The 26,881-nt window shown below is 41.8% G+C and overlaps 2 protein-coding genes across 10 annotated transcripts in view; one reads left to right on the forward strand and one right to left on the reverse strand.

Annotated features, from left to right (window-relative positions):
* Positions 1–26,881, reverse strand: part of LOC124175415 (titin) — a 52,574-nt gene that overhangs the window by 22,233 nt on the left and 3,460 nt on the right. For 6 of the 9 annotated variants that reach the window (XM_046555650.1, XM_046555646.1, XM_046555642.1 and 3 more), the window contains 15 exons: positions 26,632–26,873; positions 26,395–26,517; positions 26,109–26,300; positions 25,557–25,759; positions 20,774–21,104; positions 19,884–20,038; positions 19,000–19,207; positions 18,519–18,813; positions 18,107–18,417; positions 2,011–2,133; positions 1,488–1,666; positions 922–1,169; positions 595–851; positions 344–535; positions 47–229 (listed from right to left, as the gene is read on the reverse strand). In XM_046555650.1, coding sequence (XP_046411606.1) covers positions 47–229; positions 344–535; positions 595–851; positions 922–1,169; positions 1,488–1,666; positions 2,011–2,133; positions 18,107–18,417; positions 18,519–18,813; positions 19,000–19,207; positions 19,884–20,038; positions 20,774–21,104; positions 25,557–25,759; positions 26,109–26,300; positions 26,395–26,517; positions 26,632–26,873 — 3,242 coding nt within the window. Of the gene's footprint in view, positions 1–46; positions 230–343; positions 536–594; positions 852–921; positions 1,170–1,487; positions 1,667–2,010; positions 2,134–18,106; positions 18,418–18,518; positions 18,814–18,999; positions 19,208–19,883; positions 20,039–20,773; positions 21,105–22,511; positions 22,625–24,282; positions 24,438–25,556; positions 25,760–26,108; positions 26,301–26,394; positions 26,518–26,631; positions 26,874–26,881 lie in introns of those variants that run through there. The other 3 variants (XM_046555649.1, XM_046555648.1, XM_046555647.1) reach the window with 3 other exon arrangements.
* On the forward strand, positions 8,153–10,177 carry LOC124175418. The gene is made up of 3 exons (XM_046555653.1): positions 8,153–8,472; positions 8,574–8,700; positions 9,670–10,177. Exons 1-3 carry the CDS (start codon positions 8,325–8,327, stop codon positions 10,088–10,090), a joined length of 696 nt encoding a protein of 231 aa, XP_046411609.1. The 5' UTR covers positions 8,153–8,324; the 3' UTR covers positions 10,091–10,177.

Raw genomic sequence — 26,881 nt, forward strand, 5'->3', positions numbered from 1 at the left:
TGAAGAAACGAGAATCAATCAAAGAGGTCAGGAGTCCAGAACTCACTTCAGCGCCAGGTGCTCCTCTTCCAGTCACATCCAAGAGAGCGTATCCCTCGGAAAGAGGCTGTGCGGTAACGTCTTCCAAAGCTGCCGCAGATTGAGCGTGCAATTGAACCAGCTGAGGCGAATGGGCCGGATGCTCGGTAGTGATGAGCTGAATTTCCAGCTGGTCAAGCTTCGTTAGGGCCTGAAATGAGGAAACAATTTCACTCATGATTCGTCAATCAGGTGATCATAGTGATCCGGTTACTGACTGCCGCGTCCAACTCGGAATGAAAACCGGTAATGCATTGAAACCCACCGATTGGGCTGATCTGAAGAATGCAATGGCCTTGTTCAGCATTGTTTCGTACTGTTCCAAATCATTTATATAGTCGGCGCAAGCGCTGAGGATTGCGTAAGCCTGTTCGGTGGCTTGTTCGCCCGCGAAATGTCCCGAGGATACGAGCTGCTCGGTGGATTTGGTAATCTTGATCCCCTTGTCCTGGAAGTCCTGAAAATCAAGAAGGAGATCAGTGCAATTGAGAAGAGTGTGATCTCGAAAAAACCCACCTTTGCTTCCGGCTGCAACTTCTTCAGTTCGAAGAGGAGAAGTTCAGCACTAGCCGAAGAATCGCCAAGCTGATCGCTGCTGCTCGCAAGAGCAGCTATCCTGTCGTTCAGAATGTCTTCGAGGTCTCTGAGGTCTGTGGCGAGTAGCGCCAAGGCAAGACACTGTTCCAGCTGCGTTTTACGAGACTGGAAGGAAAGCTCGATCAGGCGCCGCTTGTCGTGGAGAGCCTCGAGCCATTTTTCAACCTCTAGTATCGCTACGGAGTAATCGGAAAAGATTAGTCACAGCCGTAAAGCCAGTCTGCACAGTCCGTCGTCTTCGCTCACCCTGCTCAGCTTCAGTCTTGATGTAGTCGGGCCTCGAATCAAGGGTTCCTTCGTTGGCGACCTCCCTTAGCGAGTCGAGAAGGCTCTTCCCATCCTGAAGGGCGCTCATCAGTGACTCGAGCATAGCTTTCCTCAGGTCGTGGATCTTGGTGAGGAAATTCTTCACCGCGTCAATTTCGATCGGCAGTAGGGTGTCATTGCAGGCCATTTCGAGGGCCTTCATGTTCTCCCGGTACTCCTCGGCTCGCCTGGAATAATCGAAGCAAAAACTCAACGCTTCGCAGTTAATAGGTAAATGTGGCATTGTAACTCGAGAAAAGAATAATAAAAATCTCCGAACTGCGTTTATGGACTGCACACTCTTGTTTTACGTAATCCACGACGAGCAGCCGGTCGGACAATAAAACGGTGAATAAAATGGCCACAAAAATCCCCGGGGCACTTTCTTCTTTTATAACCTACAGCCTAGCCCAGGGTTTGCCCAGGCGGAGTGTTTACACACTTCCGTTGTATCGTTTGCTATATTTGGGTTCGGGAAAATTTGATACCCTTAACGAGTTTCGAACCTTTGAAAGAGCACGTTGTTGTCCAGTATTTGCTTCCGTCTCTCCAGGTGGGCATTCACGTCTCTCCAGGCCTGACCCAGGGTGTCGGCCATCGCAGCATAGACCTCAGCTCGGGGCCGTTGGGTTGAAATCAACTGGTCAGCCTGCCTCAGCAGCTCCTCAACCGGGCTCTGTTTGTTCTGGAATTAATACGAGGGGGCCGTTTGAGCATCAGGGAACTTGAACTTAAGGTATAATAGGTACGCGTCGAGAAGACCGATCAAGGTGCAAATGTCGACGGTGTTTTTTCAGCAAGAGTATAAGGAACGCAAGGAATGGTTCCTCTTCACCTCCCGCTACGTAATGCTTATAATCATATATTCGCCTCGCTTTTAAACTGGTTTTCGTAACCTGGACCAGCGACCACCGATGCTGCGTGTACCGCGGGCGAATGATTTTATCGATGTGCATGGGCAAGGTATACAGAGTGACTCATTTACTCCGGCTACTTTTTTTCTCTCTTACCTCGCGCGATGTTTCCTACCTGTAGCTGAAGGAGAACCTCGTCGTGGGCATTCAGAAGCTCCGTTGCCTCTTCCGACGTCGATCCAAGCTTCGTCAGCGAGGGTTGGACCTCGAGAACTTTCAATTCCAGCCATTCTCCGCTCTGGAAAATAGGAAGCAAGTTCGGCGTGATGAGGAAATTCTACATTTCAGTGTGTCGCGTTTGAGTCGCCGCAGCGGCAGATGAAAAAATTAGTTCGGCGAGTAACTCGTCTAGTTCGAGAGCAGTCGGATCTATTTTAATTGATTGTGTTACAGCAGGGCGCAAAATTCACTATTTGTTTATAGAACAAAAATAACGTTCGACGACCCAGATCCGAGCCATCTGCACGGCCCAGCCTCATTCACAAGGAAGGTATCCCAGGTTGATCCCTCCAACTTCATTTCTTTTTTAATATGCTATAGTAGACTAAAAACCAAGCGACACGTATTTTTTTTCATCCGTCATTAAAAACTTTAAGGGGGCGAAACCACCCTTCAGAGTAAGGCAAGTCAATGACCGATTTGGCAGTTTCACCCACAAAAATATAATATTTTTTAACCAATCTAACTGGCAAAGTTTTTTTCATAATGAGAAAAGAAAAATGTAATTTTCTCAATACAAGAAAAAAAAACTGTCAAATCAACCCTTGACACACTTTCTTTGGACGATGGTTTCACCCCCTTAAAGTGTTTAATGGCAGATCAAAAAAAAAAAAAAAAAAAACACGTAACGCGTAGTTTTTAGTCTACTACAACATATTACAAAAGCGATCAAATCGGAGAAATCGACCTGGGATACCTTTCTTGCCAGTGGTCACTGAAATATGCTCATATCGCATGGGCAGTTGCCAATTACCGCCGAAAGTTCGCCTCACAGTTCACAGTATTGGCCAAAGAATGAATCACGGAAAACCGTCGGACTGTTGAACGTAAAAGTCTTGATGACAGCTTACCAGTCAATTGAGTAAAATTAGTACAATTCGTTGTTATGCGGGGGTAAAATGCCAAGCGAAACGTGATGAATAATTAAAACAGGTATTCCTACTAGTTCTGGGTTATCAGATTGTCGCGAGCTTGTATTCCTGGATAAAAACCGGTTTCTCATCGTCAGCTGGAGGATTTACTGCCTCCATAAATTCGGACCGTTTTAATAGCTACTTATAAAAATCTGGAAATATTTCGACGGGGATAAAATTTCACACGATCTTGGATAGAAATCGCCGTCATAAAAAGCATAAAAATGTAATCTACTAGTTCGTTCAGGGTCGTGAATTTTCAGGCCCGACAAAACCGATCCAATAAATATTTAACGCCTGCAGGTTAGTTTAGTTACAAATTTCGAGTAAGTACTCGGGCTGATTTTTTTTTTTTTTCTTGTACATTGTACCACTCGTTATCCTACTTCTCTCGAAAGTACCATTACTTATCCGCGTTCAACGATTCTCGGTAAGTCTTTAACCGTTAAATTAAATCTCTTACAAAGTGATCAAGATAAGACCAACAGCGACGCCTCGAAGTTGTAAATTAACGTGAACGCACGTGGGCAGATTCGATGGAAATTTGCCGCTCGGTATTTTCACGCCTCGCGGAATTTTTCTCATAATTAAAAATCAGCAAACCTTCAACACGGTCCTAATTTCCTGAATGAGTTCATCACGCGTATAAAAATCTTAGTCCGCACACTCCTCTTATATTTCAAGCTTGTTTGTTTTTTTCGTTTTTTTTTTTTTTATATTAATTACTCTGGTTCCAACAGCACGTAATTAACTCCACGCAGGTTCCACTTCGGATTATCGCACTCATTCGTTGCGTCCGGTGTCTGTAGGCCATGAATAATGAAATTCAGAGTGCAGCATATACTCTCGACTGGAACTTCTTGCTCGACACTATACAATAACGAAGGTGTAGGTGTGTAGCTTTACGGGCAAGAAAATAAACTCGGCACTCTTAGCTGGAGCAGCTATCGTAGTCATTCAGAATTCTGAGATAAGTCTTCTTCTTCTTTTTCTTCTTCATTGGTTCCTTCCGGATAAACATTTTCACAGTTTTTTACGAACGCTTACCGTTTAATCTCTATAAATTACACAGGTATGCAAAAAAATATTTTATTTCAGCTGGATGGGATGCTTTTGGTAAATATTAAGTATTCCAGTGTGTTGAATCAAAACGTTGTGTTGTTCATTCTTTTTGCCTATGAAACCTTTTCTTCTTCTCTTTCATACTTCTCTGATAATTCTACCAAACATTTTTCACTCGTAGAAATTCTCCTTAAATCGCATCGCGGGTCGCTACGGTATCTCGTATTGTCTTCACCCATCTGTTTGGCATAAGGTCTTTGCTATCGACATAACATCGTTCGTTAATTGGACACGCTTGGCATGCCTGATATACATATATGCATGTGCACCACTGCTACCGTTCTACAAGTTCGCGATTCTCAGGTCATCTCGGCTCTATCTCTCGCTTTTGAATAAAAATTTTCTTTGTCGTTTCACAGGAATTTTATTTCACTCTAAAATCCTATATACACATCGCATTATTCATGAGAGGTTAATCAAGTGGTCACCTTTCAATTGCCCGCGGGTATGACATAAGCAGGGCCCGGATAAATATGTATTCAAAGTGACGAAATATGTACGTATAATATAAACTTGACAAACTAAAATGTGAAAAATAGTAACTGCATCTTCTGGCTCCAAATATCATACTTTATTTAAAAAACCACATTAAAGAATGAAGATGATTTGTATAGAAAATATATATATCTATATTAATCCAATCCGTGGACGACATAAGCTTGTCTAAATATTTTCAACGATTTTTCTCTGTCATTAATTACTGTTCAAAGGATTAGTATAACTCCTCCTCATGAAGAGTATAATATCTGCGTTTTTACAAGTGACACGTCTACTATGCGGATAACTCTAATATTTGTAATTTCCTTTCCTTTCATTCTCTCGGCCATCGCTAAACCCAAAATTAGAGGTTTCTTCGCGGGTCTTTTTCTCGCGGTACGAAGTAAGGTATAAGCCTCAGATGATGGTTATAATCTTTTTTGTCTCGTTCTTTCCACAGCGCCGCACGTGGGTAGCGTCACGTTTACAGTACGGGTTACGTTTCTTTTTTTTTTTCGTTATGGCTTGCACGTTCGCACGAAGGCGTGTGTGTACAATGTGGAAATGTGAGAGAATGTGGGCCGACTGTGTGTGAAAGATGAGACGCGGATGGATAAATCCTAATTGAATGAACTAAAATGATGCCAGCTTTGAGTTCCGTGATACAATGCCGCAAAGGGTTCGGGCGTCAAATCAATGTCGACAGATTTTGCTTGCCCTATCAAATTTCACCTGAAACACAAATAAAAGCTTCCTAAATCAGTACGATAAAAACACGAACGGAAATAAACATGATCCGAAGATTGATCCTACATTCGGAAAACCGTTTTTACGATACCAGGTAATGTACTAAGGAGGTATACCTAGGCAGGATTTTTCGAGAAACGATTTGTTTTTTGATTTTGCATTTCATCTTCGTAATTTACATATATTCAAGTATATGCACAGAAAATTTAACGTCGATCCAAGAAATATTCTCCAAGTTACGCGAATATTTGCAAAGACACTCCGTAGCGTTTGAAAGTGCTTTTGAAGCTTTGAACGCGTTTTTCTCAACACCAAGTTTTCAAAGTCGGTGAACAAGAGTTGTTGGAAAGGACCGATCAGTCTCAAATTTTAACACAAGCTTCATGAATATATCTTTCAATCATTGACCGAAGCTTTTTTTCTCACCGATAAACATTTTCCATTTTATAAACAAACTAAGGCGAAAATTTACATGGAAAATGGATTCTTTTTATTTTGAAAAGCCGCTGTTCTGTTGAAAATTATTATTTTCAAACTAGATGATAAATCTGGTTATCATTTTCGCATACACGACGGAGAAGGTGTGCGAGGATGTTATCAATTAAAAATCGTAATATCCGTTGCAGGGATAAACGGCAAAGCCAAAGCCGAGGCCAAATCGGAGAGTTGACGCCAACTGTTTGAAGATCCTCCGCAGTTTGCTGCTTCTCGAGTTTTGGCACGAGGCCAATATTCGAAATGGAAAATTAAACTATATCTAAACGCGTGTACGTAGGTATTTACATACGTACATATACAACACGTTCGTGTACACATTCAGTGCTTCGGGTTCAACGGCTGCAGCAGTTTGGTTTTTTCTTTTCGTATACCGTTTCTCTCCTCGACGTCGACGTCGTCTTCGTATTCGTCTCCGTTTCTCCATTTCTCGGCTTTCTGCTTCTTTCCGACGTCCGCTTTTGGCGCGATAGAGAAACGTGAAGTCTATATACGTACTTACAACCTGGCCGAAACTATTCGCCGCAATACTTTTCCCGGAGAAAATTATTCATTCAACCAAATTCAGCTCTGGTGAAAATTGTTTCTACGATTTTCTAAAAATTTCAATGAAAATTGTACATATGAATAGTTTCTCATAAAAACTTGTAGATTTTCATGAAAATATTTGAACTTATCAGTAAAATATTTACAGTATACTACAATTTTTAACGAAAATCAACAATTTCGTACGAAATAGTACGAAGTGTTCCAATTTCTGTAAAAATTCGTGCTGGCAGAAATTTTCACGAGGGAGGTGAACTGGATATAAGACAATTCACGCAAACTTTGTTTTTTTTTATTGGATTGAAAAACTGATAAAAAAAACAATCATTTGACATCGCGCGATCTTTATTTCGCCGCGAGAATTATCTATAAGATCAAGTTCTCGTTACGCCGACGGCACCTATAGCGAAGAATGAGGTGATGCACGAGACGCTAAAAGCACGAAGAACTTCGTCGCAAGCGTTCAGCGCGATTGACAAGGACAGAAGTCGATTGGCAGCCTCGTTTCTCGATCGTCTCTGACTTTGGTCAAGTGAAAGTTACGTACCGACGGTATCCCACCGTTCCACAAAGATTGACGTCGGGTTCTCCCTGCAGGGGACTAAGGCCGCCAGAGAAACAGACGTTATACACCTGTGGCGCAGACTCTGACGATATGACGAAAGAGCGCCGCGCCTGCCATGCACGCCGGCATTTCCATATTCGGATATTAAATATCGGCCATGGGTTACAATGTGTCGGTGCCGAGCGATCGGTAGGATCTTAGAGCTTGTCGACACTGGGGGAGGGGGGGTTGAAGTTCCGAATTTGAAAAGTTGCGAAAGAAACTTCAAGCAGGGTACTCAAACTTTGAAGAAACAAGAAAGCTTCGAATGGTCGTAAAGCCGACGACGGTTCAAAGTTCAGAAATCCAAGATTTCGAAAATTCAAGTTACGAAAAGCAAAGTTCCGGTGAAATAAAATTCCAAAAAATAAAGTTTTGGTAGAGTAGGATTCCGCAAATTAAGATGTATACTCAGACAGCGTAGTTTGCTCGATGAGTGGGCGCAAAATATCAGAAAAACCGAAAATCAGAATGACCAGGATTCCGGACGTAAGAATATCGAAAATTAAAAACAAAGAAAGATCAAAGTCGTGAAACTTCACCTAGCCAGAAATTCACAGAACTAAAAATTTTGGAATCGTTCAGAATTTCGATATTTCATAGTTGTCGGACAATTAACCTTATATATACTCGTATATACACCCTTTCGACATTTTATTCCTTCGGAACTTTGATGTTTCATCAAAGTTTGATTTAGTTACTTTAAGTTTCGCCGTAAAATAATTCGAAATTTGGCGCGTTCGAAACGTTTCAAATTCGAAATTTCAACCCCGGCCCGAGACCGGCCCACGCCTACAGTCCCGAGGTCAAAATTCTGCTCCAAAAACTCAGTGAAGCTTTCGACTCCGGTGCGTAAGGCGGAAGGCTGTAGGAAGGTTTTACGTTGTGGCCGTTTCGGGGTTATTTCGGGGTATTGCACGAGCCTACAGCTATTTCCGAGTCCTCCATCCATCCAGCGTCGGTTGAGCAGAAACGTCGAGTTAGCCATCGTTCTCCGAGAGACTCTACGATGGATAAATTTAACCAACGGTCCGGCCTACAGGCCGATTCGATACCTAAACCTACTCCTCGAACACACCACGCTCATCAATGGATTTGTTAGGTAGGTTAACATCGTTTGGTAAGAGATCGCGACTCGTGACGTGAACCTAGCTGACGGCGATCGAGCGGAAAGGAAGGAAGTTGAAACGAGAATGATCGATAACAAGATCGTTCAACTGTCTGTCCGTCGTCGTTACGTTCAAAACTCCATTTGCTGAAGAATATCGCGATTACAGTGAAAGGATCACGGAAACTAGGGAAAGGATGCCGAAGACCCAGAGCATCAGCGTCTGTCTCTTAAATGCCATCAAGAAGTTTCCAGAGCTTTACAATTCTCAGCATGACCTTGCCAATGACAAAACCCACAGCATGGTCGTGTGGGACTTAATTTCCTACGAACTTAACACGCCAGGTACGAAGTGCAGACTGCTCATGTTTTCAAGCTCGACGAAAGCTTCGGTCAACCGATGGAACTGTCGAATCGTCAAAACATAAATTCACTATCCTTTTCAGTTGGCGTGCTGAAGAAGCGATGGCAGAAGCTACGATCATCCCACAAAAAAAGGTGCAGGAAGTTGAAGAGCGCAAAATCCGTCGCCCCTCTACCACGTGACGAAATTTTCCACCTCATGCAATCCATGTACGTATGTCGTCCTCTTAAGGGGTAACACCACTCTAACGGACGAAATAAAGGCCCAGCTTGGACGATTTATTTTGGAAGTATGAAAAATGGAATACCAATCGTTGAAATCTCCTGTTTTTAAACTTAAAAAAAAAAACATAAGCAGTCAACTGTTGATAAAAAAAAAACTTCAAATTAAATAAAGAAAACGGGTACGTAATTTTGTAGAAAATTCAGTTGTGAAGCTACTGTCAAAATTTCAATTCGATCCATGCAACGGTATTCAAGTAACCTGTCCTCCCAGTTTGAAAAAAGTATACATCAGTTTGAAAAAAGTAGCTTGGAGAAAAATTCGGTTAAAGTTTTAGGATGCATTGTAACGAAATTGAGAATTGAATCTTTGTAAAAGAAAATTTTCAGTACAGGACCTACTGGATATTATTTTTATGACCCTAAAATATTGTTTAAGCAAAAAAAAAGTGAAATTAGTGGTGTTACCCCTTAACCGGTTTAACAATAATTCACAGTCCGAATTAGTAAACCGTGGTCCGCATTTAGCAAAAATTATGCAATTGAGACAAAAGGCAGAGACGTCATTTTGCGATCAATATTATTTACCCTATATAAAAACCATTGATAAGTAAATTCGAATCAAGAATGCGGCGAGCTGCGGGTTTAGTTTCAATTTTCCGAGTCTCGATCGATGGCGATTTCAATCGACGATCAGTTTATTCGTGATCCGGTTTTTCCAGAACCAGATTAGACGATAAATTCGTTCAACAACTCAGACTGGCCGGTCACGAAAAGAAGCGCGTAATTTATCTCTCTCCATTCTTTGACCGGGGTAAAAAAACTTCTCACCGTTACGACGGCCGCTCGGAGCATCAGGGATTTGCTTATTTATATTTACATCGATAGTGATGCAAGATGGAAAGACGATAGCTTCTCGCCTGCTCGACTTTAAACGGTTCTATAAATTTCCCCCAGGCTCACCGGGAATTCCCTCGGGATCGTGGATGACGATTCCGTTTCTTCGGCGGCGACGCTTTCCGTCATATCGGAGGAGAGTCGCTCTTCTCTCGGTTCGAGCAGCAGCACTTTGATCAACGAAGAACGACGAGAGTCCTCGTCGGAATTTGAGGCCCCGAAGAGAGTCCTGCGGCCCCGGAACTATCAGCGGTCACCGGAAATCGCCAATTTCGAGACATCCGAAAACCGGGAGCATAAAATCGTCGATCGATTTCACTCAAGCCGGGCGAACGAGCCCGTCAAGATTTTCTTCAAGAGCATGGCTCTGACGGTGTCTAAATTTCCGCCGCACCTTCAGGCCGAAACGAAAACAAAAATATGCGACATCGTCGTCGAGGCCGAATTGAAACTCTCGTCAGGACCGACGCTCCGATTATAGACTCATTTTGTCCTTTACCCGTGTTCGTTTTTCGTTCCCGTTAATGTGAAGTGTTAACACTGGTTTGGTATATGAATAGTTGTTGTACAGGAATGAGTAAATGAACCGAAAAAGAAAAAATACTTTGGTCGCTCTTTCATTTACATAACTTTCTTTCCGATCTGTCACACATGATCCCAACGATTTTCCACGCTCGAACAATTCTCGATCCTCCCCACATTTCCACTCGTGACTTGTGGTTCAGCATGCTTGAGGGATTATACCTATATAGTCAGGAGACCGAAAGTAGCGATTTTTCAAGGATTCTTCGTGAAGAGACGTTTCAATTTGTTAATATAAATATTCATATACATATTGGAGTACCATTGTACTTCATTTTGGTATTTTTTATTTGTAAAAATAATGATTTTCAAAGCTGCTATAGCCGATCTCCGGGAGCACCTAAAAAAAACGCGGCTGGATAACCCGAAATGAAAGAACAAAAATGATTTAGTTGATATAAAGTATTATCTGATCTTTGATCGAAGGAATAAGGAAAAAATTAGTTTTTAACAAAGCGGCGGCTTTTCAAAAAAAAAAAAAAAAAAATCGCTTTTCCATAAAAATTTTCCCCTCGTTTGTGTATAAAAGGGAAAGTATTTGCTGGTGAGAAAAAACATACGATCAAGAACTGAAAGATATATTCATAAAGTTTGCGTAAAAATTTGAAACTGTTCAGCCGTTTCCGAGAAATCTTGCGACTTTGAAAACATAGTTTTGAGAAAAATGCGTAGTTTCCAAACGTACTTTCAAACGCTCCGGAGCGTCTTTGCAAATGTGCGCTCAACTTCGAGAATGTTTGTCGGATCGACGTTACATTTTTGTGCGTATAATCGAATGTGTGTATATTGCGAAAATGAAACGTGACATATAAAATCGAATTTTGAAAAATCCTGACTAGGTACAACTCCTCAAAACATCGAAAGCTACGACGACAAAAGCTCAATTTCTCATTTCTTTCAATCCAGCGAGTTGAAGGAAATCGATCGAGTAAATCGAACACCGTTGTGTAAAATGTTTTATTACGATCGGCCGTCGGGCCAGGGCCTGAGACGAGGCCAGCTGCTCGCATGGCTCTTTTTGTAATATATTTAGAGAAGAGTGAGAGATAAAAGCCCGGAGTACAGAGGAGCGCGGGACATCGAGAGAGGAGCGTCTGTGAAATCACAGCTTCGGTCGCGTCTCGGCGCGACCGCGACGCACACGATGGATCTAGGAAACCGGTATTAGACGACCGACTGACTGCGTGTGTACCTTGCCCGTCACTCTTTACTACGAACGTTATAAGTGCGAGGAATCGTGCTGCCGATGGTGGACCGCGGGTCTAATTTCAGGTCTGCGGGAAGAATCGGCCGATTCGACGACCCTTGACCCGAAAAATACTGCCAATGTTTGATACGAATCCGGAAACTTGATCTGAGGGTTATTCGGTGATGTTGAATCGAACGGTGATGATAATTTTGCAATCAACCCCAGGGATCGTTAGAAAAAAAAAGGGAAGACTGACGGTAAGACGAGGTTGAATTGTTTGACCCTGACGAAAATAGAACTGGAGGAAAAATTCAGACACGCTGAGGAGGTATTTGCCAGTCTTTGCGAAAAACCGCACAGCTGTTTTTCAAATCTTTTATCCGCATCTGCGGTAAGGACCAGAGCTTAAGAATGAAAAATGTTTTGGCACGACGATACGCGAATGACGCCAAGGATTTACAAGATTATCGGGTTTCGAATGATTAAAATAATGGAAATGGAATTCGAACTTTGGATTCGAAGGCAATCGATTTTTCACAGTCGATTTATGGGAATACGTGAATTTCACCGAGTAGCTTTAGAGAATTTCATAGCAGCCGATGAGGGCTGACAGTAGTAGGGAAAAACTTGTTGACAGAGATTTACGCGGTCACGGAGAAATCTTGGTCACCGTTTCCTGCGATGCGTAATTGCTCGGAATAGAAGAATCAGGATTTTCAATGGAATAGCAATTTCTAACTGCCAAATAAAGCTCGAGCTTGATAATAAGTAGGTTACAAGCATACGACGCTGGATATTATCAAGAGCTCCAGGTCGTTAATTTTTTATTTTGCTTCATTGATGGATCAGAATAAGGATGAAAATCGTAATAAGGATGAAAAATGATACGGAAACCGTGTTTGAATGTTGAAATATACAACAGAAGCGGAATAAGTCCATTGCAATGAAATAAAAAATTCCATCTACGTGTCTTTAGCACTTTATCACGTCCGGCAGAATCAGTTTGTTCGAAATGTATTAAAAAGGGTTGCTATATTATTGATGCAAAGATCCTTCATGCACGTCCTTCAAATTGAAAATATTGACTCAAAATGCCCTTATTTGATTAAAGATGATTTTGAGATACGTCGGACATGTTTCAGAAATTTATTTTTCTTTCAAAATTCGCATTTTTCTCACAATGTGAGAATAAATTTACAGAATAAATAGAAGGATTCGATTTTTTTCGCAAACTTTCACCCTATTTCATACACTTGATTATTCAATGTGCGGTATATCTCGAGAAAATCGTAAAAAACGAAAATCAAAATTATAAACTACATATGATGTTGAAAAAAGCGAATGGTTTAATATTATTCAACCAACGTTCGAAAATCCTAGTAGCAAGTATACATCAAATATTGTCAAGTATTTTCACGTATACTATAATCGATATTAATCGAAGATCAGTATGAAGCTACAATAATGTTACTGTAACGATCATACATAGTAAAGAAAGAATCTTTACTTCGCACCTCTACGAATGACTAAAATTCAGTAACCCATTATAAACAAAATATCCTTATATTTTGCAAAGCAAACTTCTTAAAAGTCATTCTAAAAATTGCGCATCAACGATTTGTTCGCTGATGTTTCGTCACGTTAACGTTAACAACGTCAGCCTCATCCTCAGAGATTATCTCAACATGTTTCATACAATTTCAAAAACGAAAATGATCCGTAGATACTGTAATAAAATTCCAAGAGTCTGCTGCTACACGATGAAGAAAACGGACGTGTGAATACGGTCAGGTAATTGTAAAAAAATGTTCCCTCATCCTTGGCCATTGGCCCTTGGCCTTTGGCCCTTGTTCAGGGGGGCGGTCGAGTCTCGGGTTAACCCGATGTAAGACGGTGTGAAATTGGGAATTATCTTTTTGTTTGCCGATGCGACGGAGGTTCATTCGCGCGTGTCCGACTCTCACATTGACCACCACGTCTTACGTTTGTCTTGCCGCTGCTGCTGTTGTTGCTCTCGCGTCGTTCGTTTCAATGCAGCAATCATGACGTCGTCGTTGGCACGACGCCTTGCGTCACCGCTATACATAATATTTCAACCACACCGCGAGCGGCAGTCGAGCACGGCTCGATTTTCACAGCGGCGTGTTAATTTTTTCGGAAAATTACGCAATCCGCGATTTTCGCGACTTTTTTTTTTTTTTACCAAGATTTATCCTATATAGTTCCGAAATTACGCTTTTACGTTCAAAGAGAGATTCTTTTAATATTCATTAGCTTTAAATTAAGACAAGTTATTGTTTTTTTTTTTTTTTTTTTTTTTCTACTGTTTATTCCGCCACCGAAGATCGCAGACGATTATCCACGCTGTTCTTATGACTCATCTAAGTCCTACAACGCGTTGCTTTTGACATTCATAGATTTTGAAAGGATGCGCTTTGTTGCGAAGATCGTCATGCGGTCGTAAGTCGAACGGTTGTTAGACGGAAAAAAGTGTCGCGTAATTTGTGAAATTTACGATAAATCGTGTGGAGAGAAGAAATATACTTCGTAGGTTGGTGTGCATACGCGGTTTCAGATTTCGCCGGCATCCATTTTTCGGGAATCATGCGTGAAACGTTATTAGCTTATTTCAAGCGTAGCCTCCAATTCGCTATTTGCTACTTGACATTCGTTACGGTACAGATTATGTTTATATTTTTTGCCTCAATCTCTGTCATCGTGAAATTCATACGAATATTTGTGGTTCGACAAAACGTAGAATTGAAATGTGTACATTTATTGGCTAATGAAAAACGGCCAACAATACGAAAGCCAAGACGTTCAGAGGGAATTCTATTACTGGAACGGTGGAAACGATGAGACGCGTAACGCGGTGTCACTTCTATTTCTATAGTTTGATATTTCCTCATACATCTTAATATACATGTCATTCCCGCTATCCAATAACGTTCATAAGACTTATTGTTATCAAAAAATTCAACGAAGAGTTCGGTAACAATTGCAATATGTAAACCACCTACTTGACATTTGTCTGCGGTTGAATTGCGAAACTTGAGCTTCGTTTCAATTCATCGAAAATTAGCGGTGAACAGCTTTTGCAAAGTCGAATATTTCAATGGATAAAAAATCGTCTCAATTCCGATTCGAAGTAGCTATACACTTTTTATACCTCGATAATCGCAGTTTGAATAGCGTATGCAGTCATTTTTTTTATTATTATCAGGGCTTTAGGTTTTTACGTCTTAAAAATCTCTGGGACAGATTTTCCGACCAAACATCGTGTAAAGTCCATTCTTACTTGTAAGAGGGCAATGACGAGTCTTGTCTCTCCGCTCTGCACGGCTATCGTGCTAATCGTCGTAGTTTTTGGTGGTTTTGAATTTGACTGGGTCGAATCCTGCTCCCGGTTCCTGTTTTCTCGCCCTTCGTCGTTGCTCCCTTCCCGCCGGCGTTCATCGACGTTTGATTGTTCCGGTTCATCCCCGGAACCCTCGGGATTATCTACCATTTTCTTTGAGGCTTCGTCTCGTTCCTTTTATCCACTTGTTTCAACACTAATTAGCTACTCGATTTATTTATCGGTATCTTTGATTGAACGCGCCTCGTTTTATTTCTTCTCGCACGCGTTTCACTGCAGACTAGAACAACAATTAATCGTTCGAATAACGCCCATTGATTTGTGGAAATATCAGGATCGAATTTCCAATTTTTTCTTTTCCACTTTCTGCCAATTCGTTCGTCCGTCCGTCTGCCGATAATACCGAATCAATACCACGCTTTGTTTTTAATCCTCGACTGGTGAAAGAAACGCGTGGAATAAGGAGGCACAATACGCCGCCATTATGCAACCTCAAGAGATTGCGAGGTCGGCTTAAGATCGCTTTGATTCATGTTCAAAACCAACAAGTTTCTTAACAATTGTTCAAATCCGATATCAAATCGAATCGCGAATCTATTTTAACCGCTGCTCATCATCGGTCTAACAAATCGTAAAAACGTCCGTGTAACCAAAGATGAATCTATCGTTTGTTATTATTTCCCCCGAATTTGCACAGCTGAGAAATTTTTTTGCGCGTTATTAACGAGGCACGAATGAAACGCGTGAGCCGTGTGAAAATAAACACTTTTCACCGGATTACATTTTGAGGAACAATCAATCAGGATTCAGGGCGCCGTTTATTCTTGTACGTTCAGTTATTAAAACCGGTCGTTTCTCTTTCTAATTTATTATTGAAACTAACAAGATTTTCATGACATTTTCTAAATCGCTGAACCTGCGTCCACATTTCAGACCATTCCTAACCGATAAGCGGCTTTTCACAAAAGGTTTAACATCAACGAGGGACCAGGGAGCGACCGGAAGGCTCTTCGACGTCCGGTTTATTGTTTACCGTCATTCGAACGAGGGATGCAGACACTTGACCGGTGGTCCAGAACGAATACAGGTACCAGCCAATTAAGCGGCGTTAAAAGATTCGCGCATAAATTCGATACGCCGTTTTTCGCAAGTCAAATTCCAGCCGAACACCGTCAGCGCTTAAACGCTATTTCTGGTCCCTCGCCATTCCGCCTCCATATTCGAAAACTGCGCCGGAGCGAAGGAGAGGAAATGTTGAAAAATCGCGGTACCGATCGCTCGGTAAAAAAGCCTGACCTTTGCCTGAGAGTCGGTTCTGTAATGCGAAAAAATATCGATCATGCCATTCCACAGGTGTTCCACATATCTGAGGGAATAAGACTCGTTCAACTTTACGAATTCGCGAAGAGGAAACGCGACTTGCGTCAAGTTTCGAACGGCGGTGACTTTTCGCCGGCAGTGATCGACGGACGGCGGACGATGAATGACGAGTTCGTGGTGATCCACGCTTCGCACCGGCGCCGATTACCTACCGAAATTCAAATCACACTCAAACTTCACTCGACGCACGGTTTGGCATTCCGCGCCTCGTGTTTCCTCAGTGCCGGTCCACCCAAGACTGGCCAACTCTCGACTGCACACTCGAAACCGAAGGAAACTCCCCGCCGAATGGAGCCGAGAATTACCGATCTCTCACGGAATATTCCGATCTGGGATCTAGAGTCGAACCGCGAAACTCCAGAAGTCGAAAATTTCACTGCTTGTACCGACCGCGACCGGTGAGTTCCTGATACATTTAGCGGAAAATTCAATATACCATGTCCGGTTGATTTTCTGACAAAATTTTTGCGATTGTGTCATAATTTTATGGAGAATTTTGCATTTTTTTTTTTTTTTTTTTTGGCTTTGATAGGGAAAAACATTTTTGTCAAACAATGACACGAGTTAAGTGGATGTAGATTTAGAGTTTCCGAGGCTCGTTTTAACTTCCCAATAACGATAAGATAATATGACAAACGTAATATATATTCAAGAAATGTTGAGATTCTAATTCGTTACTTAAATTCCTGAGCTATTAAACTCTTTTTTAAGAATTTTATCCGTTACAATTACCGTCGAAATAATAATCAGAAATTATTGACAATAAAAAAAATTATCGTGGAATAGAAATCGTTCGCATTTTTCTTCGCATTTCAAATTTTCTCCTCATTATATGAGATAATGGGGTGATTAAAGCACCGCAAATGGCTCGGTCATAATGCCTGCGGTTTGCTTCTCAGAAGCATTAATTCATCCCGCTTGCAACCGCATAACACATTTGGTTTTTCTCGAAGTGATTTTTACAGTTTGACATTAATTCTTGAAAATATTTGCGTAACGGTATTAAATGTTGGTACTCACTAAGTTGCCCAGGTCGTGAGTCGACAGGGTCAACAAGTTTGTCCTGCATGCGTTTAAAATTATATTCACATATTTACGTGATACGCTATGTTACAATATGTTTGACCGAAATAATATCCCTCTATTACACGTAGAACTTATAATTAACGTCGCGCGTCATCCACAAAACCATGTGCTGATTACAACTGTTTTATACGTATAGGTCTTCGTGTATGTTATACGTATGTGTCACAAGCTGAGATACACGGAACTAATTACAGCTATTCGTACTTGGAATTCTTTATCTATCGGCTGCGGCTGCAAGAACTTGTAAGCAGATACGCTGTCATCATTGAAACACAGGAGCAATTTTTAGATAACACGAAAGATAATTAATCGGAGGTGATGGTCGACCAAAAATCACACATACACCAAATCATGCGATACACTTGGGTCGGTTAGTAAGTCATAAAGAAAAAAAAACAGGCACGGGCACAGGCAATTATTTTGGCAAAAACATAATTGAAGTAAAAATAATAATTTATTCACACAACACATCTTAGTATAATATCTATTAAATTACGTACAATAATTATATTTATACACATCTATGTAGCATAAATTAATAATATCAGTAACGTAATAACTTGTATACACATCGATAAAACCACGACGTAAAACGAACTCAAAATACAACACGCCAAAGTTGAGGAACAAAGCGAGGAGACGTTCAACTTGAAAAAAAAAATGTTTTTTTTTTTTTGTTTTTTATTGTAATACATCAATCGATGGAGGGAAGAAAACGATTTTTAACCAAACGATCGCAAGTGTCTAAAAATTTTCAACAAATGCAGCTAACATATCTCGCCAAGCATGAAGTCGAAACGCGCAGCTGATCTGACGGATCTTTGGGCGATTAGACAATGGCTGAGAAGGCCGTTAGAGTTTTTTGAATCCTCGCTATTTCCGCAATTACCGTTGCGACTCACCTTCTTCATTCTTTCGAGAAGCTCCTCTTCGTCTTTCGAGTTCTTTCCATTCGGCGTCGTCTCGATTCCGCTGTCGTCGACGTGGCTGACATCCAGCGAGCATTTCTCCTGAATTTCCCGACTCGACGCTTCAGCCAAAATCGACGATTCTTCTCGCGGTTCGTTCGCCTCTTTGGAATCCCGACATTTTTCCTCCTCAAGATCTGACGAAGATTGTTTCGACTCCGTTTCATGCGTCTTTGTGAACTTTAATAGACGGCTGTGCTCCCTGACGCTCTCCTGAGACGCGTCGCTGTCCTGGGACTCGTCTTCTGCAAAAAAAAGTTGACAAGAAATGAGATAAAAAGAAAGTGAACGTCGTGTTAAATTAAATAATCAGACTCATAAGAATCCTTCACTTCGCACGACGTACTTTTTGGGCAAATCGGGAGAATCTCGTCACAGATTTTCGCGACAATCTGCTTGTCGATGTCCCGGAGAATTTTTTCGGCTTCGATGTGTTGAACGGAGGCTAGAGAATCCTCTCCGGGTTCGGAAAGTCGCGTGATTTCCCTGAGGTCCTGCAGCTCCTTGACATCGGTGTGTTCGTGATTGTCGCAAAGAGTATTCGACGTCAGTTTGTACGACGTTACGCCAAAGTGGGTGCTCTGGGAAACCCGGAGCGTCGTCGTCTCCGTTACCTCCTTAAGGACCTTCCCGGATTTTTCCTGTAAGTTCAGACGATATCGGGTATCAGATATCGAAGAGCCTTGCCGACCTTCGAGAATTACGTGAGAATTTTCATCGCCAACTCCACGCATTGGCGGATGATATAAATAGAACCGATCGCTTGCGCAACTTTATCGTCGTCGCCGATTTCCGCTCGGCTGCATGTTTCGACCTTATCGGCTTACCTCGGTCGTCTGCTTGACGATCGTGCTGGCACTCGATCTATCGATCTCCGGTGTCTCCACCTTCCCAACCACTTCCTGCATCTGCATCGGCAACCCGATCAGTTCCGATCTTTTTCCAGCTTCGCAGAATCTTGATTCTGTTTCTTCGATCTTCAGTTCCGGTATCTCGACGTTCTCCACGTCGGACGCTGGCACGTCGACGTCCCACCTGAAATCGTTCGTTTATACAACTGAATATTCTCAGAAAAAATGGACTTTGAAATGGCTAGCCGATCGTAGTTTTTCAACCCTTCGAATCATACATTTTTCCTCACAGTAAGATTCCTTGAAACTGGAAATGGAAGAGTTCTCGAGGTCACTTATCTGAGAAATTTTCAAAATTCAAAGTGGCGGATCCAATATGAGTGAACAGGATCAATATTTACATTTTCAGTCCACCAGATTGGTTCCACCACCTTGAATGTTTAAATTCTGAAGTCGGATGCGTTTTCACCGACCCCAAAAACTACCGAGTAACGAATTTCAAGCGAATCGAATCAATTTTCATATTATCAGTCCGCGATATTGGATCCACTGGTGTGAATTTTGAAATTTTGACATGGAAATCGTTTTTAGCGAGCCCAAAAACTCAAGATTGCCAAGTTCCACTTTTTTAGTCCCCATAACCTTCCCACAATAACATTTATTCTGTAAAAACAGGCATTTTCAAAACTCTATTTATAGCGCTCATTATATTCGCGGTATCATCATAATCCCTCCCAAAAAATCAACATTGACATCTTAGTAGCCCAATATGCAATAAAAATTAAATAGAAATCTTTGATAACCGATTCAATAAAGATGTCTCATATATTAGACGACGTACCGCAAAGAGTTAAACTTACCAAGCAGTGTCGCCGCATTCGGAAGCCGTCGTGAACGATCCGCTCCTTGACTCGACCTGGGCAGAAGTCACCGAGCATTCAGTTGCAGTCGCGTAGTCATCGCCAGGAATTTCTTCGGCACCGTTGCTGAGAGTGTGGCTTGTCTTGGTTCCACCCTTCGGGAAAAAAACGGGGACATTTACAGGAATTTCAGGTAATTTTTTTTCTCATGCAGAAAAGTTTAAGAAATTTTAGAGGTTTTAGGTATGCATTTCTTACATCTTTCAGAGTAAATTTTCTTCATTAGATCCTTATTTAAAGGTATCAGGGTGATGCACAGAGTGAAATTTCAATAGAGTGTAAAGAGATGAAGATTCATTGCGCGCAAAACTTCTAACTTGATGTTGTAGCGTATCGTACGGATTTGTATGGCATAATCTAGTTGCAATGGCTCACAAATTTTCATGGCGTTTTTTCAATAGCTTCATTTTGAAAGAAAATAGATCAATTTTTAGAATCATGACAAAAAATGAGCCGTTTTTTGACATAAAATTTAGGTTATCTCACTCCCGGGTGAGAATTTGGGCAAAATTCTATGACAATGTTTGAAAAATACTTGAATAAATAACGTGTAAAAATTTTAGGTGAATCGATCAGAAACTGTAGGAGAAACCCTGCGCGCAAATTTGAATAATCAAAAGTGAAGAAAAATGCATTCAAAGTTTAAATTCTCAAAGAGTTGCAGTATGCAGACTCATACAAATTAAAGTTTTTCGACCCGAAAAATTTTTAAAGCGCCAAAATCGATACGCGCCCATTCGTAGGAGGGATGAAGGTGTACAAAAATGCAAAAAAGCGAAAATGGATGTTTTGGTCTTAAATGCCAAAAAATCGGTTGGAAAAATTTTCACCTCCTTTGCTATATTGCTCGTTTCTTGATTTTTCGCCGGCTGCTGTTCGCTGGCGGCTGATTCCAACATCTTCCGTATCCCGGCAGCGACGTCGACGTCGGTCTTGACGTCGGACTCTCGGTCGCACTTCGGGAGAGCCGATTCGTCGGTTGCGGAGGGCGAAGAAATCGAGGCAGATTGTTTCGGCTCCGCCTTGTCACTCCTGGCACCTGCCTTGCAGAGGCGAGAATCCAGGCGCTCTGCAAGCCGCGTAACTTCCGCCAAACGATTGGAAATCGCCTCAACCGCCGTCAGGTTTCCGCCGCCGACCAGCGTCTCGTCATCGGACATTCTGGTGGTTAATGATTTTATCATTGTGAAAGAAGAAGAGACAAAAATTTACGGCCGCGAGTGATTCATCGAGTCGAAATTTCGTAATATTTCTGTACCTCGGAGAAGTTACAGGTCCAATGGAGGAGCTGTACATGGAATAGCGTCAAAATGGAGTCAATCGTCTACTGAAAGCGTAAAAGTAGGATTTGGTGTTTGAATTTTTAGGAATCGGAAATTTGATGTAGGATTTGTTCCTAAATTTTTTGAGGTTCGAGGGTCAAGGCAGGATTTTTACGTTCAGTTTCCTTCAAAGTAGGTTTATATGAGCCCTGGTAGGGTCAAATGTAGGCGAAATATTTCGACTCGGTTCTGCTTTCAATATGAATAGATATCTGTAAGTGAAAGAATTAAACAGCTGCGAGGAGAGAAATTATCAAGACAAGCGGAAAGGCGAGACGATTGATCGTATTTTTCCTCGAAGGGTATTTAAAAACTGTTGGAAAACACAGTGTTGTAACAACATTTAAAAAAACGAGGTGAGAAATGCTCTCTTGCGCAATAAAGCGATTGACAGCAAGCCCTAACTTATTGGCGGGGCGAGGGTATTCTAAAAAATTCCGTCATCAGGCCAACCACGAAGACAGAGTCGCGTTCACCCGCCAAAAGCTAATAAATCCAACAGTCGCGGTTATTTGGCTTCAACGTCTGCTACGTTTGGAATGACTGATGGTAGAGCAAGATCACATAAAGTAAATGTACCAATTATGGAACCTTTTGTTTTCCAAAATTATAAGTTTACGGCACAAATTGTGAATTTTTCGATGACTAAAGCAATACAGATTTATTTTTTGGTAACTTTAGAACGAAGGATAAAACAGGTACAAGAAAAATATTCAATAATTGGAACACTCGCGTTATAACTGAAGACAAGTTGTTGTTGAAATTCGACTTTATAAGCTTACAACCAAAGTATCCAATGTTTCAAATTAAAGGCAATTGCACGGATAAAATGGACAAGTGTGCAGCAGTTGGGTTTCGCAATATTGTGTGTCGTGTCGTAATTAGGGAAGAAGTTTTGTGCAATATCAAAGGATAGGAAATTCGAAGATCTGAAAGACGAACAGCTGACGCTGATCTGCGATTTCGCTTTAATCGTCTCCGCGACAGCAAAGTGCGACGTCTCGTAAATCCAGACTTAAACACGATTGGACACTGACTAGAATTAGGCGATAAACTGGGACGACAAAATGTCGAGGTTATGAAATAATTTCCAGATTCGTGAAAAACCGGAGAAAATGAAATCTCGAGAAATAACCAGGCTGCACGGCGGTGAGTATCATGACAAGATGGCGTCGCTGCACCAAACGCAGTAAATAAATAGCCATACGTATAAATTTTGGAGTTGACGAAGCTTGACACGACTTACTTGATCACCGAATAGCAAGCTCGTATAACTACGGCGAATAAAAAGCCCGGGACGTCGTATTCGGCAAGGAGTCCTTGGAGGGTGTCGTAGAGCGGCATGGCGGCGTGTTATCGGTCCGAAAAGTTCGTGAGGAACTAGCCGAGTAAAGTTGTCGACTAGAGAGTGAATGCGGGAAAAGAAAGCTGCAAGAGTTAATGACCTACAAACGGAAATAGGATGCACTTCTATCCCCGGTTGTTCGGCCTACACACAACCGCAGTACGCGCACACGCCGCGCCATGCTGTAATCAAAGCAAACGACAGGGGGCCGTTTTTTATCCCTCGAGAAAAGCTCAACGCAAGCCCTGCTTCCCTGAATCTTAGGGTGAAAGGAAACGCAGCCGCGAAGATACGGATCAAGTCAGAAAATCCTTTCACGGAGCCATAGTTTGTTGTTTTTGTTTTTTTCTAATCTTTGGCGGTTTCTAGTGAGCTTTTTGCAAGCTTAAATCGTTCGGCGAAGCTTTAGAGTTTCATTTTCATTCTCAGGCGAGGCAAAAGTACAAGGCTGGAACGAAACGCCACGACGTTGTACTGGATTGATTATTAATAATTTTCAATTTCAAGTGACCGAAGAGCTTTTTGCGCGCGTGCCAATTCGACACTCGGTTTTCGCATCTGCAGAGACGGAGACCGCTAAAATAGGACGTTTAGCGACTATACGTAACGATAGGGATAGTGTACATCGCGTCGGAAGCGGCTCTTTGAAATTTTATTATCCATCAAGTTAGCGTCATTGGGCGAACGCGTTCAACGACGAAAATTTATCGCAGTTTTGTGTAACATGCGCAATTCAACGTGCACTCACTCTCCGTGCGTTCGCTGTAACATTGCACCGGCAAAATATACACATTATCCCTCAAAACATCTGCAGTGGACATGCGTTACATTATTTATAAGACGGTGTAACAGTTATAACGGCGGACTGTCTTCTGCGGGCTTGGAAAAAAAATTGTATTATATATAAACTAGAATACAGCTGTTACATTATGTGCCGATTAGAGCGATTCCAAATTCGCAATCATCTAAACAGTTTATGAATTACGAACAACCTTGACGCTTCCGTTACTAAAAATTTCCTACGTATCGATCGAAAATTTATTCGTATTTAATATCTTAACCTCAGTGTATGTATGTATGTGCGTATGTATGTATATTTCAACGAAGGTTATTTTAAAATATCGTTACCAATCAGATTTAGTCATCAAGACAAAATCGACCGTTTATATTGAAATACACCAAAGCAGCTCATGTTAAATTCACAGTCAATAAATTGTTTTGTTGCAGATTATAGGTGTACAATTCTTATACTGTCATACACTGTTAGAAAAAAAATGTCACAGCAGATCCACTAAAATTTTTGTGTTGATTTAACCATTTTTTAATGTATTACTAAGTAAAAAGAAAGTAAAAATTAAAAATTAAATGTTGACATGACAACTTGAATGTTAAAATTTAAAAAATTTGTGCTGTATTCACTAGCAGAAGTGTAACAAATAACACAAAAAGACTGAAATAGACTTGCTGTGACATTATGTTTAGTTAATTTTTTCTAACGGTGTACAAAGTGTCATCCGTAATATCATTCGGCAAAGTAGAAAAAAATTATACAGACGCAGCATATAATTTGAATTGCGTTTGAAAAAAACAAATGATTATTAGAATTTGTTGTTAATGAAAAAAGTCCAACGAAACCTTGAATAAATTTTGCGCATTAAAAGTCGCCACTTACGTACAGATATCTCGTCGACGACCGGGCGTAGACTGCGTCAACTTCGGCGTCGGCGTCTGGACGCCCCCGACGCTGCGTGGCATCCTACGCGATATATTCGTCTTGTATACTCTAGTTGAATATGGTTAGTGAGCACGTGTACACGCGCACACACGCGTGTAATGCGTATGCCTGACTTTTCGATAAATACTGAGGGGTGCTGAGAGCCGTGAAACGGACTCGAACCGAGGCAGGACGAAGAGAGAGAGGATCCGCGACTAATCGAAGGACGCGGTTGAAATGGGAACGAGCCATAATCGTGCCACCGCGCTAATTTGCCGCCGCTGGTCGCCTGCCAAAATACGGAATTCTGGACCCGAAATAATTCCATAAGTCCTCATTCATCGAACCTGCACTGTGCACTGTTTCCGATTCCGCGAACGCTTGGCGCCGCCGATTGTCCGCAGCTATGCCTAATCCTCACGTCAGGATTGGTACTATGCATATATGTTCACTTTGAGTTAAAATTGCAGTAGATCCAGCGTCACTTTTAGCAAGGTCTGGAATTACTTGTCCGGAGAGAAAACTATGCACAAATCCAAAAAGCTTTCACGTTGTTGTATCCCAAATTGGAACGGCTATCTTATAAGGAAAGTATCCCAGGTAGATCTCTCGGATTTGATTTCTTTTGTAATATGTTATGGTAGACTCGACACTGAGTGCGACACATTTTTTTTATCTGCTATTAACGGGGGCTAATTACGGGGGTGAAGCCAACCTCCAAAGTAAGGCATGCCAATAGGCGATTTGACAGTTTCACCCACAAGAACATAATATTTTTTAACCAGTCCAATTGGAAAAGTTTTCTCATGAAGAGAAATGAAAAATGTCATTTTATCGATTCAAGAAAAAAAAAAACTTGGAAATCGCCCCATGGACATATGTTACTTTGAAGAGTGGTTGCACCCCCTTAAAGTGTTTAATGGCGGATGAAAAAAATACGTTTCACTTAGTTTTTATTCTACTATAACATGTTGAAAAAGAAACGAAATTGGAGAGATCGACCTGGGATACCTTCCTCGTTAGTGAGAAAGTATAAGATAATCCCCGGCGGTAGAGAAATCAATGGAAATAGGCTGTGATCCGATAGATCAACTTCGGGAGTTACGTAAACTAACCGTTAGCCGGAGCATCCGGTTCAATTAAAAGCATTTTATCTCGTCGACCCGCGTTTGATGGTTTGAAGATACCAAAATCAAAGATGTTCCTGATTCCAGAACGGACGTTAAACTCACCCTCGAGGACAGAGCGGCTCTTTCAACCGCGTTCTCAGAAGTCGTCCAAGTCTCACCATCCGTCCAACTTCGAGTAGCAATTTTTCCCGATTGGCTAGAACCTCCCGCATTTCGACGCGCATCATCACCGATGAACTCGACTCTGAGGATCCTTTTCCCAGAGCGACGACCGTCTCGATCAGGTCCTTGAGTTGGGTACAGTGCTGGAACGGTAAAAACGGCGACCGATCACCAGTGTGAAGACCATCGGACCCTGAGTTCTGAAAATAGTCGTCTACTCCTCCTGACGATAAGCAGTGCTGTTTATTCAACGTGAGCATCGGTGCAGATCTCGAATAAATCTGGTCCGGTGCATAAGTTAGAATAACAAACATCGCGACGAGCCAGATGCGGCTGCGTCGATATGGTGGAGGAGATATCAAGGAACGGGGAACCGAGATGATTATTTTTAAGTTCTAGCAACCAGAACGCCTGATTTGTAATAATGTATCAACGGTGACACAGCTCGGTGCAGGATGAAGTTACGATCGTTTGATTTATGGAAATGCTCACGTCTTCGACGCTTCGATGAAAAACAGCGCAAACTCGAAGCCTGGTGAGCTGCTCTTGACCCACAGATCGCAGCTGTCGCCAAGCCTGCCACAACCTTGAAGAAATACTAGTGTTTTCCTCGAGCGAAAGTCTGCAGGACATTCTGAGGACTCGGGCTCCGTTCAGCAGTTGGCATCCGTAGTCGTAAGTTCCCTGCATTGGAAAAATTAAGATGTTTGGATTAATGATGAGGAACGCGAGCTTGAGCAGTAGATAAAAGTAATGTCCCCAACAATAAGTACAAAACCTTCGCAGTTTCCTGAAAGGACAGATGCTCGTCCTTTTGGGACTGAATCTCGTTGACGTTGCACCCGATCTGAACGTGGCTTTTGATCAGGACCTTGAACAAGTCGCCGATCCATTGTACCGCCTGAAAAACCAAACAAACACCACCATATCTAAAAATTTATTTCGTCAAAAAAGCAAAAGTTTTCTTCACGTGCAGCTGGTTTGAAAGAACATTTAGCCGGCCACATAATCCTACCTGTTCCGCATCATTCTCGTAGGTGTGTATTAGCGCGACCTGCTTCAAGGTGAGCTTCTGCAGTTCCACGCTGTCGCTGAAGATGTTCTTCCTAGCGTTCGTTGCGTCCAAGATGTCACGGACGTTTACAATGTCCTCGCCATAATCAACGCGGATGTCCCGACCCAAAGCGTCCTTGACTGGCATCGAGAGAACATCCGAAAGCTTCTCACCCTCCTTAACCAACTCACGCTCGATGGCCTCTACAAAT

Source organism: Neodiprion fabricii, chromosome 2 (genome assembly GCF_021155785.1).
Source record: "Neodiprion fabricii isolate iyNeoFabr1 chromosome 2, iyNeoFabr1.1, whole genome shotgun sequence".
NCBI lineage: Eukaryota > Metazoa > Arthropoda > Insecta > Hymenoptera > Diprionidae > Neodiprion > Neodiprion fabricii.